Genomic DNA, 16,621 nt, shown 5'->3' with positions numbered 1-16,621 from the left:
TCTGGATTCCTTATGGATCTGTTTCTGTTGTCTACAGTTTCTCTTAGATTTTAGTTTCATTGTATTTCCCGCTCATTTGTCTGTTGGTTTGTTTTTTTTTTAAACTGAATGTATGACATTAGAAATGAAACATTTTAGAGGTGATCTGAAGCCCATGAGGATGATTAACTTGTTTCTGCAAAACAGCTAGGGGTATTACCAACCCTAGATTCCAATAAGAGACTAGTAAAAGTCAAAGTTGGGTTTGAGACTCTAAAAGACCAGTCTATTCTTTAACTAGTTTCACTAGCATCAGAGTCTTGAGGGACATAGTGTAAATGGGAATTCCCAGACTTACTGATTTAATTTTGGAGGAAGACACATTTCAATATTTTATGCATACTAAAGTTTGAAAATTACCTAACAGGGTGAGTAAATTTCACCCACTTAAAAAAAAAATGCATGATCTCCTAGAAGATTTAGATTTTTTTTCTTTCTACCTGTGTGATGTTTCCATGATTTTTTTTTTTTTTTGCTTAACTTTGCTTTTCAGACACAAATTTCAAGAAATGCTAACAAAACCTCTTTGAAAACATAATGCCAATGAAGCTGTTGGTTGATCTATTTACCGTTAATAATAGTGGCTTGTACTGTATAGTATACTACATTTATTAAGGAAAAAAATATATTAAGGTTAAAAGTAATACAGGTTAAAACATATGGAGATATTTCAGACACAGGTTTTCTTTTACCTCAGAAATGAAGCTCTTCTTCTAGACAGTCTTACAGCTAATTAGCCTATCCTTCAAATGTTCAAACACTCAATTCTCCAGCAACATAGATAAAACTATAGACCTTTTTATACATATAAGGCTAGCATTCCTGAAAGAGAGGAATCCTAATTCTGAAAAGACTACAAGAAAAGACTGAGTGAAATTAAGAAAGTAAATTAAAGGCACATTCTACTTAGAAAATAATATTCAACCCTAACCTAAAGCACAAATATACAAATAAAAATAGTTAATATAGCAACTTTATAGCAGCAGTTTCAAATAAATCCAAATATGGTTTGGTCTACCAGAGGTTTATACCTATGTGTTACATAATTGATCTTTTTAATTGTTTCCATGTAGAGGGAAAAGACCCAAATAATTATGCTCAGAGATTCTGGTTCTCCCTCCAACTTTTCCTTTTCCCTTCACTCCCCTCCCCTCCCCTCCCAAATACATTTATCAAACACTTGTGTAATGTTGGCAGATCTACTTTAAGTGTTTGGTCGTCTTCTACTATTGCAGTACTTTCATAAATTACTTTTTAGTTCCAAAAAGTAAAGAAAATCATTCCTTTTCTATTCTTCTAGACCATAATTGTAAAGCTTTAAAATAGTTAGAAAAATATTTGCATTTTCAAGTGTTTAAAAAAAAAACTATGCTGCAATATATTTCTTCAAGTTTTAGTTTCTTTCTAATTGTCTAATTGTTTCATCAAAAAAGCAGTGCTGCCTTGGCCAGTGTGGCTGAGTTGGTTGGGGTGCTGTCTCATATACCAAAAGGTTAGGGGTTTGATTCTCGGTTAGGGCACATACTGAGGTTACTGGTTCGATCCCTGGTAGGGGCATGTATGAGAAGGAAACAATTAATGTTTCTCTCTCACATCCATGTTGCTCACTCACTCCCCTTTACTCTCTTTCTAAAATCAATACATACATTAAAAAAAGAAAAGTAGTGCTGCACAGTGGTTAAGAAAACAAAGTCAAGTTGCCTTAGTTTGTAAACTGATGTGTCTTTCTAAAAGACCCTGAACGTCTCTACTTCCCTTCCCATTTCCTCATCTATAAAACGGAGAGGATAATACTTACACCTCACAGGGTTTTCTATGAGGATTAATTTGGTTAATAATGTTTACAGTAGTCCCTTTTTATCCAAGGGGAAAACATTCCAGGATTCCCCCACCACCAGTGGATGCCTGTAACCATGAACAGTATTGGACTTATATATACAATGTTTTTTCCTATACATATGTACATACCTATGATAAAGTTTGTTTATAAATTAGGCACAGTAAGAGATTAATAATAACCAATATGAAAGAACACACAATACACTGAAACGAACAGTATGTGAATGTGGTCTCTCTTTCTTTAGCCAATCTAATGATTGAAAAGGCTACTAAGTAAGTAACAGGCAGGCAGCAAATACAGCATGTATATGCTGAACAAAGGAATGATTCACATCCCAAGCAAAATGAAATGAGATGATGTGAGATTTCAACATGCTATATAGAATGGTATACAATTTAAAACTTATGAACTGTTTAATTTTGGAATTTTTCCATTTACTATTTTTGGATCATGGTTGACTGCACGTAATTGAAATGATGAAAAGTAAAATCACAAATAAGGAGGCACTACTTTTATAGGCTTATAATAGTGGCTGGTACATAGTAATCCCTCTGTATGTGTTAGCTGTTAATGTACAGCATACAGTAACACTTTAATAGTCTTTATCTTAAAGATAACTGACAATGCTTCAAGTGATTGAATTAACAATAATGTGAATTATTAAAAAAAATTTTTTTAATCAGTTATTTTTAATAGGTACCTTTCGTGCTATTGGTTCCTGGCCTTCCATCAATGTGTACCAGCTGACAAGTTTATTCCAGCCCTCAGTTGGCAATAGTATGTAATCCAATTCATCAATAAGATGTTCCTTCAGTGACTGGGCATCACCATCTGCAAAAGAAAAAAGCAAATTCAATATATAAAAAGAAACAGTAGTACATACCTCTAAATACTCTGGTTATATACATCACAAATTACTTAAACTCATGAATACTAATTTAAATATTTAAATAAGCTTTGAAGGAAGATCTGAAAAGGTTCATCTCAAACTCTATATATTCCAAAATAAACTGTTGCTTTAGAAAATTACAATGGTTAGTGTTAGTCAAGCAAAAGTGTTTAAAATCATAATTTTTCCTGTATTAGGCTCTTAAAAATATAATGAAGTGTAATTGTTAGCCAAGCAACCTTGAAAAAGTGTTTCCCAAATATTTTAAGTGGCAGAGAACCCTGACATGGTAATTGCGGTCATTCCAGCATTAGCTGACGAAGGAAGCTCAAGAACAAGTCAATATCCTATCACAATGACTCCAAAGCACATGAAGATGGAAACCATGACAGAACTCACAAAAGGACATCTTGTGAACCAACTCATTATTCCAGAAAGCCCATAGTTAGACTCGTCCCCAGAACTAAAGTGGAAGTAGTTTTTCAGGAGTGGTTCTAATTCTATGATCCACTTTCAAAATGCTGTTTCAACTCAAAATTTGATACAGGGCAGGACAGAGATCTTGAATTATACTATACTTACATCACAGTCCTTAACTGAGATTCATTTATTATAATCTGGTCCTTTACTTCAATTTCAAAAGTACAGACACAGAATTAGCTTATTAAGTTACAGAAAACATTAAAGGGGTTTTCTCATTATGAGACAGTCTTAAATTATCAAACATGGGAAGACAAATTGTTTTTGGTAGCATTTCAATAATAAGACCATACTATTCTTATTAGACATAAAAACAGAAATTCCTCAGGAAGGAGGAAAAATGCTGAAAGGATTAAGGGAAAGTTATTTATCCTATCTATGATTCATCTGTGTTCACAGAATCATACTGTACTTTGAGAAAACAGTTTTCATCTGGAGCAGAAATGGGAAATACCTCAATTTTATAATATGGACTTCAATAGTGGATGCAAATGAAGCATTAAATTTTAAGCTCAGTTTTTAAAAACCTTAGTTGTAATTTTTAAATTTTGATGAAAACCAGTAACTTGCAACATATTTTTAGAATGTTCTGAAGGTAGAAGAAACTTAAATTTTCTAAACCCCTGTATGGATAACGTACTATGAGACACAACACATACCATGTTATCTCAGTCAATCATCAAAGCAATCCTAAAAAATAGGTTATCTCCATTTTAGATTAGAAAATATATTTAGGGAAATTGAAAACTTGCCCAAGAACATACATATAGAAATTGCAGGCACATTAAAAGATGTTATTATAGAGAATAAACCTTGTTATCTCAATTGATTTTTAAAACACTATTATGAAGTAAATATCTCCATTTTTATTAGTAAATAGATTCATGTATTGATTAACTTCCCCAAAGTCACACAGACAGAAAATTACAGAGACTGGATTCAAACACAAATTGTTTTACTCTAACATCCATTTTCTTTCACTATGCCTCAAAAAAAAAAAAAAGAAAGAGTTAAAAATTAAGACTTCTATTCTCTTTTTCACAGTAGGAGTTCAAGTAAGTGATTTTACTATATACCAGAATCTAAACAGTTATTTGTATATAGTGGAAAAAGTAAATTATTTTAAGGGGGGGAAAACACCCCTAAACACAGAATGGCTGATATTTGTTACTTCTGAGATTACAGATATACAAACTGTACATATTTATAATATGCAGTTTGATAAGTTTTGACATATTGATACCAGTGTAAAACCATTGCCACTACCAAAATGATGAACATATCTATCACCTGCAGAGACTTCTTTGTAGCCTTTTGTAATCTCTACTTTCTGTCCATCCAGGTCCACCATCTTACTGCCAGACAACCACTTATCTGTGCGTGGGTGTGTTTTTTAAAAAATTTATTTTCATTCATTCATTATTTTTTTAGCTAGTGTGTGACAGCTCCAGGGTTTGGAAGGGACAACTGGGCCCTTCAAACATGGGGACAACGCCTTTCAGCAATTCTCTCCCTGCACTATCAATGGCCAAGGCACAGGCAGCCCATGATCACTTTTGGATTTAGGAGTGTGTTTTTAACTACAGGCTATTTTGCATGTTTTAGAATTTTGTATGAAAATTGTGTCTGCTTTCTGTTACTATTAGCAAATCTGCATTTTCTAGATTCTTAGATGAAAATAGTGTGTACTGTTTTGTGTGGTTTCATTCATGCTGCATCGTCATCTTGAGATCTACTGATATTTTTATGTACTGATAGTTCATTCCTTTTAACTGCTGAGTAGGATTTCATTATATACACTATAATTTGTTTATTTGGCTGTTAATGGGCATTCTGGGTTGTTTCTAATTTTCTCTAATACAAATAACATTGCTATACATTTGTGTATAAATTTTCATATAGATATATGTTTTCATTTTTCTTGGGTGAATGCCTAGGAGTGGAATGGCTGGTTCCTATGGTATATATATTCAGTGTTTTAGGAAATTGCTGGCTTATTTCATTCCCAGAAACAATGTATGAAAGTCCCCTTGTTCCACATCCTTAACACTTGGTATGGGTCCATCTTTTAAATATTAATCATTTTAATACTTGTACAGTGGTACTTCATTGTGTTTTTAATCTTCATTTCTTTAATAACTAATGATGTTGAGTATCTTTGCATATGCTTTTTGAAAACTCTGGTGAAGCCGTCTGTTCAAATCCTTTGCCCACATTTCCCACTGGACTTCATTAATGCAAAGATCCAAGAAGATACAAACATGTACCAATGCTCCCTAATATAAATAAAAAAAGTCTTGTATCCATTAGAAATAAGCAATATACAACACAACATTCCCCCAAACAATAAGATAGTGCTCTCTAATTTTACATTCTCCATTTAAAGGTTTAAATAATAAACCTTTATTATATCATAAATGAAACAATTTGTTATACTACAGACTAATTTTTTTTAAAGATTTCATTTCTTTAATATTTAGACAGAGGGGAAAGGAGGGAGAAAGAGAGGGAGAGAAACATCAATGTGTGGTTGCCTCTTGCGCACTCCCAACTGGGGACCTTGGCCTGCAACCCAGGCATGTGTTCTAACTGTGAATTGAACCAGCAACCCTTTGGTTTGCAGGCTGGCACTCAATCCACTGAGCCACACCAGCCAGGGTCAGACTAATTTTGACAGGATAATCTGAATCATTGGGTTAAATCTACAATACAAAGAAATTTTTAATTTATCAATTTATCTGCATTAACAATTTCTATGTTATATACATTGACCATAACATATTGAAATGAACACATTACAGTATTTTACATTGACTGAAAAAATGAAATAATACCTTTGAGAAGTCCAGAGTTATCAATGGGTCCAGGATATACATTTTGATCTCCCATCTGGTATTTGTCCCAGCTGTCAAAGCCAACATATTTTTTCCACTGTTTGAACCAGCGACTATCAACTAGGTACCTAAAAATGAAAAATCAATAAAGGACAATCAGAAACCATAGAACAGCACAGAAGCTATTTCTGATATTTCACTTTATATTAAAGTATATACTCACTTTAAAAAGAATAATTTTAATGTCACAATATCTGAAAGAAAAATATTTCATTCATATAAAGTATTATTTCTATAAATATCTACTACTAGAAGTAGTAACATACAAATTTAAAAAAATTAATAGCCCTTTGAAAAAGTGCAAATAATAACTCTTCATTAAAATATCTGCCAATTGAACAAAAATTCCAATGGTCATAAAAATCAAAACAAATTTTAAAATGCAGTATGATAAAATATAAAGAAATAAGAAAAATGGTTCTTTTAAAAAAACTTATAGTATATTAATTTATATTTTACTTTATCTTTTCTGGAGTAAGAAAAGCAATTATTAAAGGTTTGCAAGAGTGATTATAATAATTACCATCAAAGGTTTTTAAAAAAAACTTTAAAAACAATTAGCTTCTTTACCAAAAAATGTTAATAACAATACTGAATCCAACTGTTTCTCATATAGTAAATCTACTAGAACAAGCAGGATTGATTTTTGATTGATTTAAAAAATGTTTTACACCAAGCATTTTAAGTATCAATGAAACTATATTCATATTATTTTCAAATACCTAGATTTAGTTTCTCATCAGATGACCAGTAACAGGAAATTTAAAATAATGGTTCTCTAACAAAGAACATTTAAAAAAATCATAAATGTAAAGAAGTTTAGCCCTGGCTAGTGTGGCTCAGTGGATTGAGCACTGGCCTGTAGACCAAAAGGTTGCTGGCTCAATTCCCAGTCAGGGCACATGTTTGAGTCGTGGACCAGATCCCAGGTTAAGGGTGTGCAAGAAGACACTGGCAGATGTTTCTCTCCCTCGTCCTCCCTCCTTTCCCCTCTCATTAAAAATAAATAAAATCTTTTTAAAAAAGAACTTTAAAATCTAATTTATTCCAAATATTATACTTATTATGAAATACTACTTTGTCACTAGTTCATAATTATTTTCTTTTTCAGAAACATTTTTTCTCACATTTAACCAGGTTCAATCACAAAAAAAATCAAAACTAAACAAGTTAACAAGTAAAAAAAAAGTAAAAAAGTAAAAGTAAAAAAGTTCAACAAGATGTGTAGGACCCATGTGTACCTCGATAACACAGGTAACCAAGATTTTAGGTCATCATTCTGATGTTTCTGTGCTCATTACATACAGCTCTATAGAAATATAATGCTATAACTATGTCTGAAATTCTCTGAAGCAAATACATGAACCTAACAAAACCCCAGAGTTCTTACAGAATATTAACAGTTTAATTCCCTAAAAGCGGATATAGCAGAATTTCTATACCTGAGCCCTACAAACCCACTATTATGGTTATGCAGCTGAAAGCCCTCAAATGGTAAAATTTTAGGTTTATGAGGGAAAAAAATGTTGAGATACTAAGTCATAAGTAAACCCTGTTTCTAAAATAAAACAGTTTAGACCAGCAATGAGTTTATATGTTAAATTGGTAATAAAGTTTACTAAATTGCATTTCACCCACCATAAATTTTTTACTTTCTCATTGTAATTTAAACAAGCTATTTAGACACTTCATTTGTTTTCTCTGCAAATAAATGTCATACTAAGTAGCTTTTCTCCTATTCTATTCATCTTCTTGTCTATCACTGTTTCAATATCATAGTCTTAGTTCTTTAATCAGGATGTTTTTTAGGGCAAGTTCCACCTGCTTGTTTGTGTTGCAAATTGTCTTAACTATCTTTGTCCATTTGCTCTTCCACATGAATTTTAGAAATAGTTTATCAAGTTCCACACAAACACACATACACAAAAACAGCTTAAGATTCAGACTGGAATTGTTTTGAACTTATAGATTAACAGTAATATTATAGTTAAAAATGTCATTTATAAAACTTACTTTAAAAACTATTAGTAGAATCCTATCAAAATTCTATCTTTATTTATTTAAAAGATAGTTCTAAATGATGAGGCTTTATCCCCCAAAGTATTTAATAATTCTTCATAGTTATAGTGGAGATTTGTACTGGGCAGTATTCACCTGATGCCTAACATGATACTACTATGCATTTGATGAATATTTAGCTGCTGTCAACACTACCTTCAATTGCAAAGGAGCATCATGTTTATATTACAGGCCACCTATTTATCTTGTGGAATTTTGTGCTAAGGAAACATGAAGGAAATATAAAAAATGGGAGTACCTACTACAGAAATAATATTTAGTCTTCTTATATTTCCTCATGAAAGACATTATAAGCAGATAAATGAAAAGCTTTATTTCAAGACATTTATTCATACACAGATATGCTGTACTGTAAAAACACTACTTCTAATCTATGAATCTGCCAAAATTTCAATTCTTTATTTTTTTTAAATCCTCACCCAAGGGTATGTTTATTGATTTGAGAGACAGAAAGGAAGGGAGTGGGGGAGGGATATAGTAAGAGGAAGAGGGGGAAGGAATCAGTGAGGGAAGGGGGGGAGTGAGCAGGGAGTGGTGGAGAGAGGAGGAGAGGGAGGAGAGAAACCTTGAGCAGATGCCCCCCCCCCCCAACATGCCTTGACTGGGGATCAAACCCACAACCTTTTGGCATATGGGACAATGCTCTAAAAACTGAGCCACCTGGCCAGGGCCCAATTCTTCCATTTAAACTGATAAAAGCCTAGAACAGAATCAATAGCTCACCAAGATTACAAATGAATGAACAGAGACCTGAATTTATACATTATCAACAGTACTTTCAATCTTTGGTATGTGCTTCGGGTCCAGATAAGCCTAATTTTAGCTTCTGAGTTTCTTTTCTGGAATAGTTGTAACTATTTGTTAAGGCTGATATTTCATGACTTTTATTCTTCACAAATAGTCATAATTATTATTAAGATGAAAACTGAATTCTTAACATTGCCTAATTAAGTCTCACATGATCTGTTGCTCCTTCCCTACCTTTCTAGCCTCAGTTGGTACCATTTATCTTTATGCTGAGATCTAGCTATAAGACGCTTTTTTCAATTTCTGGACAATGTTCTGCCTCATGGCTTCTTCTGCCATGAAGAACATGGAATGTTCTATTGTTTTCAACACCTAGTTAACTCCTATCATCTTCTAGATAGCCTAAATGTCACTTTCTTGGGGAACCTTCTGATAAGCCTCTCCCTGTTTCCTCTCAATTTGGAAAAAACAAAGCAAACAACCCCCCTCCCTGCCAAAAAAAAAAAACCAACAACAACAAAAAAAAAACAAAATGGCAATCTCAGTTTACTAGATATCAAGACTTTATTAAATTATAGAAATTACTTATTATCATTTGAGCTTTACTCTTGGGCCAGGCATGTACTCCTAAGTACTTTACTATATTGGCTCATTTACTCTATACAATGAAGTATAGGCATTTTTAAAATTTCATAGGCATTTAGAAATGAATTTGCCCAAGGTTACAAAGTTAGTGCCAGGCCTGTGTTAAGAAAATGTGATACTGGCATATGGAGAAGTAAAAAGACCACTGAAAACAGCACAATTAAACAAGAACCAGGCTCATATATGTGGAGCTATGATGTATGACAACAGCATCATTACAATTGCCTAATTAAGTCTAGTGGGGAAAGATCTGGCTATGTACATGGAAAAAATTAGAGCACTACCTCACATATGTAGTTAGTTCTATTCTAATGCTTGTTTCAAAAACTTGAATGTGTTAAACGTGACTAATATATTAAGGAGTAATAACACAAATTTCAGTGTATGCTTAATTACTGTTTCAGCCACAAGCAGGGCAAGGACTAAGGTGAGGCAAGTAAGATAGATGCCTAGGAGTCATAACAGGGAGTCTCTCCTTAAATTTTACGCCCTAGGTACTTTCCTTTCCATTTCCTAGTCCTAACTCTGAAACAAACCCAAGGTGAATATACAAAACTACTAGGTGTATTGAGCCACACATCCACATGAGGGTACAAATACACACACTTTAATAGTCTCCCTGAATTCACATGTGAACCACACACTCCCACAACCGCAGTTACAATTTCTTGACAGGTTTCAGATAACCTTATCTCCACCACAACTCACAAGCTACAATCCTTCTGAATCCCACTTCCACAAGCAAACTTCATCTTTTTCAAAATAAAATATATTTTTTGTTACTTATGCATTTCTTAACCATTTAACATATATAACACTGTGCTACCATTTTTAAATATGTATTTTTAAATGTGTCACTGAAAACATTTTTCGAGTGTTGTACCCCAACTCCATTTTCCTCATATGCCCTGTGGCTTTTACTGTGTAATTTTGTATATAGCATGATGATTTTTAGAAACATATGCTTTGTTACAGAAGAACTAACTATGCAAAAATAAATTATAGCTGGATTAAAAACATAAATGTGAAAGCAAAAATATGATTTTTAAAAAAAGGTATAAAAAATCCTTGTTACTTTAGCATAGATGAGGAGTCAAGACAAAAAGCAAAAAGCCTTAAAGACAGTTTGATAAACTTGCCAAGGTTAATATGAAAAGACTGTGTTCAGCAAATATAATACCAACTAGAGATAAGGCAAGGGAAGATACTCCTATCACATGTAACCAACAAAGGATTAGAATAAATGAACTCCCTTTAATTAAAAAGAAAAGAAGAAAAGGGCAATTCACTGAGCAGGAAAACAGAATGGCCTCTATACATATGAGATGCTGAATCTCACTATCAACTGCAAGAATACAAATTAACACAATAACATATCATTCTTATGAAATTAGTGAACACACAGGCACATACATTAGCAATATTAAGAGTGAAAAAATGTGTAGTATACCGTCAATGAGAATGCACATTAGAACCCTCACTTGAGAGAACAATTTGGCAATATCTGTTAAAAATGAAGATGTGCATACCATACAATTATGTATTGTCACTGCTAAGTTTTATCCTACAGAAACTCTTGCACTTATTTACATGACTACAACTATAAGAACATATACTACAGCATAATTTGTCAGAATAAAAATACTGAGAAAAACCTAAAACTCAGTATTCATACTAAGAAATATTACACAAAAACTGAAATGAAAAATATGACCTTTTAATATGAATAAATCTCATGTCACAAATAATATATATTATTTACAGGTCCATGTATATTAAAAATACAGAGAATAATAAAAATCAGTTCCAGAGAGTGGCTTCCCCTGTCAAGGGAGGGAAGGGGATGGGATTAGAGAAACACAAAAAGATTCAATTGTATCTTTATTATTTTTTTTAAACTAAGAAAGGCATACACAGATATTTTGTTATACTTTTCTGCGTACTCTTCTTTGTGAAATATAACATCTTTATTTTTTTAGGCTAAGAGAGGTGAATACAAATATGTTGTTATACTTTTCTTTGTACTCTTGTCTTTATGAAATATGACATTAAATATTTTCTATTTAACATAGAATAATGGTATATATATATATATACCTTCACATACATGCACACAAATGTACAGACTATGAATAATGTTGAGGCCAATAAAACTGATAGAGTTAAGTAACAGTCAACAAATGAAGAGAAATTGAAGGCATAAAAATAAGGAAAATAACTATAAATACAGCTTAGGTTTTTTAAAAACTAGAATAAAAGTATGTACAGCAAAATATATACAATGCATAGTTTTAGTTTGACTTTATTTTGAAAAATTGCATAATTTTATATTATCTCATTTTTTAATCTTCTTCCAAACAGATGAATTTGCATTAAGTTTTAATAAAAAATTTCCATAAGTTTTGAAGAATTTTCTTTAGAAAAGCATGATTTGACTGTTTCTAAAATTTATCAAATTGTGATTATGATATATAGTAATATATTCATTTTCAAGGAATCATTTCCTTTCGGGAACGAGGGCAACCAGTAAATAAGCCGGAATAGTAAAAATAACTGGGTGACATATCACAAGAAAAGCAACGCATTTAAAGTACGAAAGTAGATTATTACCCTGGATTATTTGGGACGATAATATAAGCAAAATAATCATTAAAAAAAATCCTAAAATTGACATACTGATTTTAAGCTGATCAAGCTTTAGTACCAAATATTAGATAAACTAGACTTGCAACCATCTAAAATTTACCTAAATACTAATGTGCAAACATTCAGATGGCTCAAAGTACAGAGTAGTAATTAGCTGCTTTATACAAATGGACTTATTTAAGGTTCTTTTTTTTTGCATGAAAGAAATTTATACTTTACAGAGGAGACTAAAGGTGAAATATGTCTGAATAATACAAAGCCATCTCTGTGTTCTCAATATAAAAAAAAGCTATGAAGTACATGTACCAAAACATGATCAAGATCACTTTACGATTGAGTCCTCTGGCTGTGGCTTAACTAGTACCACTTCCTTCTGTTTCAGTGGCTTGCAAGATTTTACGAGAGTGCTTCATACTTGATCATTACTCATGATTCTCATATATCAGTATAAAAAATTTTCTCATGTTAATATCTGAGCTCAAAAATTACTAAAGGAAATCTCATGGACATTAAAGATCTATAGTCTTCAACCTCTCAAGTCCTTCACAGGTGACCCTCAATCCTTCAGCATGTGTCCAGTATAGCCTTCTCTATTTTCAATAACAATTTCAAACTTTTGCCAGTCTCACTGTCTCCAACCCATTAGGCAGAACAGACAATCTTACTGCCTACTTTTCTAGGAAATCAGAAGCCTCTACTTTCTTGCACCGCACCTTAATGTTACAATCTTACCTGATTCCCTTGTGTATCAGTGGAGGATATGACTTCCCTGAAATCCAAGACTAGTAATTTTTGTTCCAGTGCTCTGAATCTAATTTCCTTGTACATTCTTGAAGACTGACTTACTGCCATTAACAGTCCCTACCTACTGTTTCTCCCACATGTATCGATCTCCCTCCCATCCTTCCTGTCTCCCTCCCTTCTTCCTTCTCTCTCTCTGTTCCACCAGCATATAAAAATGACCATCTATTTTCTCCTCTCTTCCCAAAACACCTTCCTGCTCACATATTTCCTCCTCTACCCACTCCCATTTTTCTGACTTGTCCTTGCAGCTAAGCTTATCTTTTCTCAACCCTCACTCTTCAACCTGGTATGATACGTCTTCCTACCCAATGGGCCCTCAAAAAGGTTCTCACAGACCTCACTGTGAGGCTCCATTGGTTAGGCATCATTCTACAAAACGAAAGGTTGCAGATTTGATTGCCAGTCAGGGCGCATGCCTGGGTTGGGGTTTGGTCCCTGGTTTAGACGTGTAGGAGAAGCAACCAATCGATGTTTCTCTCTCACGTCCATGTTTCCCTCTCTTTCTCCTTCCCCTCTCTTCTCTCTAAAAATAAATTTAAAAAAATCTTTTTAAAAAAAGATACTCACAAAGTCACCAATGACCACCCTAACTAATCCAAAGGATCCATAATTTTAGGTATCTTATCAATCCTTTTAAATAAGTGATTCCTGAGCAAGACAGGGATGTCGACTTTCACCACTCCTATTCAATATATAACTGGAAGTCTTAGCCATAGCAATCACACAAGAAGAAACAGAAGGCATCTAAATTGGAAAAGAGAAAGTTAAACTGTCATTATTCACAGATGACATGATATTATACATAGAAAATCCTAAAGGTTACACCAAAAGGTTACTAGAATAAATGAAGAGAAAGCAAGATAACAATTCATACTAATGCAACAAACAACAAAAAATAAGGTACCTAGGTATAAATTTAACCAAGGAGGGAAAAGACCCATACTCAGAAAACTATAGGACACTGAAGGCAGGAACTGAGGAAGATACAAATAAGTGGAACCATATACTGTGTTCATGGATTAGAAGGATTAACATCATTAAAATGTCCATACCACCCAATGCAATCTAAAGAATTCAGTGCAATTCCTATTAAAATACTAATGGTATATTTCACAGACCTAAAACAAATATGCCAAAAATTTATATGGAACCTAAAAGACCCTGAGTAACCTCAGCAATATAGATAAAGAAGAACAAAGTTGGCGGTATCACAATACTTTCAAACTATACTATAAGACTATTGTGATCAAAACAGCATGAGAATAGGGATTGAGATAGTAGGAACAGAAAACTCAGAGATCAATTCATGCCTATATGATCAATTAATATTTGACAAAGGAGGAAAGAACATACAAAGGAGTAAAGACAGTCTATTCAAGAAATGATGTTTGGAAAACTGGACAAATACATGCAGAAAAATGAAACCAGACAATTAACCTGCACCATACACAAGAATCAACTCAAAATGGAAAGAAGATTTAAATGTAAGTCGCAAAACCATAAAAATCCTAGAAAAAAACACAGGCAGTAAAATCTCAGACATACCTTGGAGCAAAATTTTTGCCAACATATCTCTTAGGGCAATGGAAAAAAAAATTAGACAACAGATCTACATCAACATAAAAACCTTCTGTACAGCAAAAGAAACCATCCACAAAATGAAAAGGGAACCCATTCTATGGGACAACATCCTCACCAATGATATATCTGATAAGGGGTTAACTTCCAAAATATATAAAGAACTTCTACAACTCAACACGAGGAAGACAAATAATCCAATTTAAAAATGGGCAAAGGACCTGAATAGACACTTCTCCAAAGAGGACATAAAGATGGCTAAAAGACAATGAAAAAATGCTCAATGTCACTAATCAGCAGAGAGATGCAAATTAAAACCACAATGAGAGATTAACAATTAAAGGAGACAGTCACAGACAGTAGATTCCTGGAAGTCTCAAAAAGACTGCCTAAGATCAGACGGGGTCAACAGCTGACATTATCAGAGGCAGATCCAGAAAAAAAAAAAAAACAGCGGTGTCCTACCATAGAATTTCAAACCACAAAGTCAGGAACTCAAGACAAATCAATTTAAGTGGCAGAAGCTAAAAAAAAAAAAAAAAAAAAAAGGTCTCACAAATAATGGTAAGACAAAGAAACCCCCCGATTGATGAGAAAGGAGGAATCACCAGAAAGAGAACTAAATGAAATAGAAGTAAACTATCAGATATTGAGTTCAAAACAATGGTTCTAAGGAAGCTCAGTGAGCTCACGGGGCTCAGAGAATTACCAAAAACTACAGGGAAACTATGAGGGACTTACTGCAAACTATACCAGCATGAAAAAGGACATAGAAAATATCAATAACAGGCAAGAGGAAATGAATACAATTTTTGAATTGAAGAACACAGTAGAAGGAATCAAAAAGACTCAAAAAGAATGAAGAGGCATTGAGGGAAATGCAGGACAACCTGAAATGTAATAATATGTGTATAATAGGGATACCAGAAGAAGAGGATCAAGGGATAGAGAACCTGTTTGAAAAAGTAATGATGGAAAACTTCTCTAATTGGAGGAAAGAAAAAGTCACACAAGACCAGAAGCACAGAGGGTCCCATTCAAGAGGAACCCAATGAGGCCCACTCCAAGACATGGAAGCAAGGGAGAAAGAGGTAGTAACATATAAGGGAGCCCTGATACAGCTAGCATCTGACTTCTCAACAGAAACACTGCAAGCCAGAAGGGAATGGCAGGAAATATTCCAAGTAGTGAAAAGCAAAGGCCTGCAAGCAGTCTTGGTTCCCAGCAAGGCTCTCAATTAAAATGGAAGGCAAAATAAGGAGTTTCCCAGACAAAGGAAGACTAAAAGAATACACCTCCACCAAACCAGCACTGCAAGATATGCTAAAGGGACTGCTTTAAGAAGATGAAGAAAAACAGTGAGAAAGAGAGGAACACAGGTACAAAGGGAAAAAGAGTAAGTACCTATGAATAATAACTAAATGTAAATGGATAAAATGGTCCAATCAAAAGACATAGGGTAGCTGAATAATAATAAAATATGACCCACACATATGCTGCCTACAAGAGACCCACCTCAGAACCAAGGACCTACACAGACTGAAAGTAAAGGGATGGAAAAAATAGTCCAAGCAAACGGACAGGAAAAAAAAAAGCAGGGGTAACAATACTTATATCAGACAAAACAGATTTCAAAACAAAGGCCATAAAAAGAGACACAGAAGGACACTTCATAATACTCAAAGGAAAAATCCATCAAGAAGACATAAACATTTGTAAACATATATGCACCCAACATAGGAACACCCAAATATAAGGAAAATCTTGGAGGACTTCAAGAAAGATATAGACAGCAACACACTGATAGTAGGGGATTGTAACACCCCACTGTCAAAAATGGATAGATCTTTCAAGCAAAATATCAACAAGGATATTCTGGAACTGAATGACACATTAGAGCAAATGGACTTAACTGACATATATACAACTTTTCATCCCAAAGAAGAAAAATACACATTCTTTTCAAATGCACATGGAACA

At 33.4% G+C, this 16,621-nt stretch overlaps 1 protein-coding gene and 1 non-coding gene across 6 annotated transcripts in view; both read right to left on the bottom strand.

Moving 5' to 3' along the window:
- USP15 (ubiquitin specific peptidase 15) overlaps window positions 1–16,621 on the bottom strand; it is a 115,057-nt gene that overhangs the window by 84,055 nt on the left and 14,381 nt on the right. For all 5 annotated transcript variants that reach the window (XM_054580024.1, XM_054580023.1, XM_054580026.1 and 2 more), the window contains 2 exons: window positions 6,083–6,210; window positions 2,580–2,710 (listed from right to left, as the gene is read on the bottom strand). In XM_054580024.1, coding sequence (XP_054435999.1) covers window positions 2,580–2,710; window positions 6,083–6,210 — 259 coding nt within the window. The remainder of the gene's footprint in view (window positions 1–2,579; window positions 2,711–6,082; window positions 6,211–16,621) is intronic.
- Window positions 4,684–4,816, bottom strand: LOC129076093 (small nucleolar RNA SNORA71). Its single transcript, XR_008529705.1, has one exon. It is a non-coding gene; the product is annotated as a small nucleolar RNA SNORA71 (small nucleolar RNA).

The sequence above is a fragment of the Pteronotus mesoamericanus genome, unplaced genomic scaffold, assembly GCF_021234165.1.
Source record: "Pteronotus mesoamericanus isolate MK-2021 breed Mesoamerican mustached bat unplaced genomic scaffold, CSHL_Meso_final contig_56, whole genome shotgun sequence".
NCBI lineage: Eukaryota > Metazoa > Chordata > Mammalia > Chiroptera > Mormoopidae > Pteronotus > Pteronotus mesoamericanus.
Note: the sequence above shows the minus strand (reverse complement) of the source record. Positions and strands in the feature narration are given on the sequence as shown.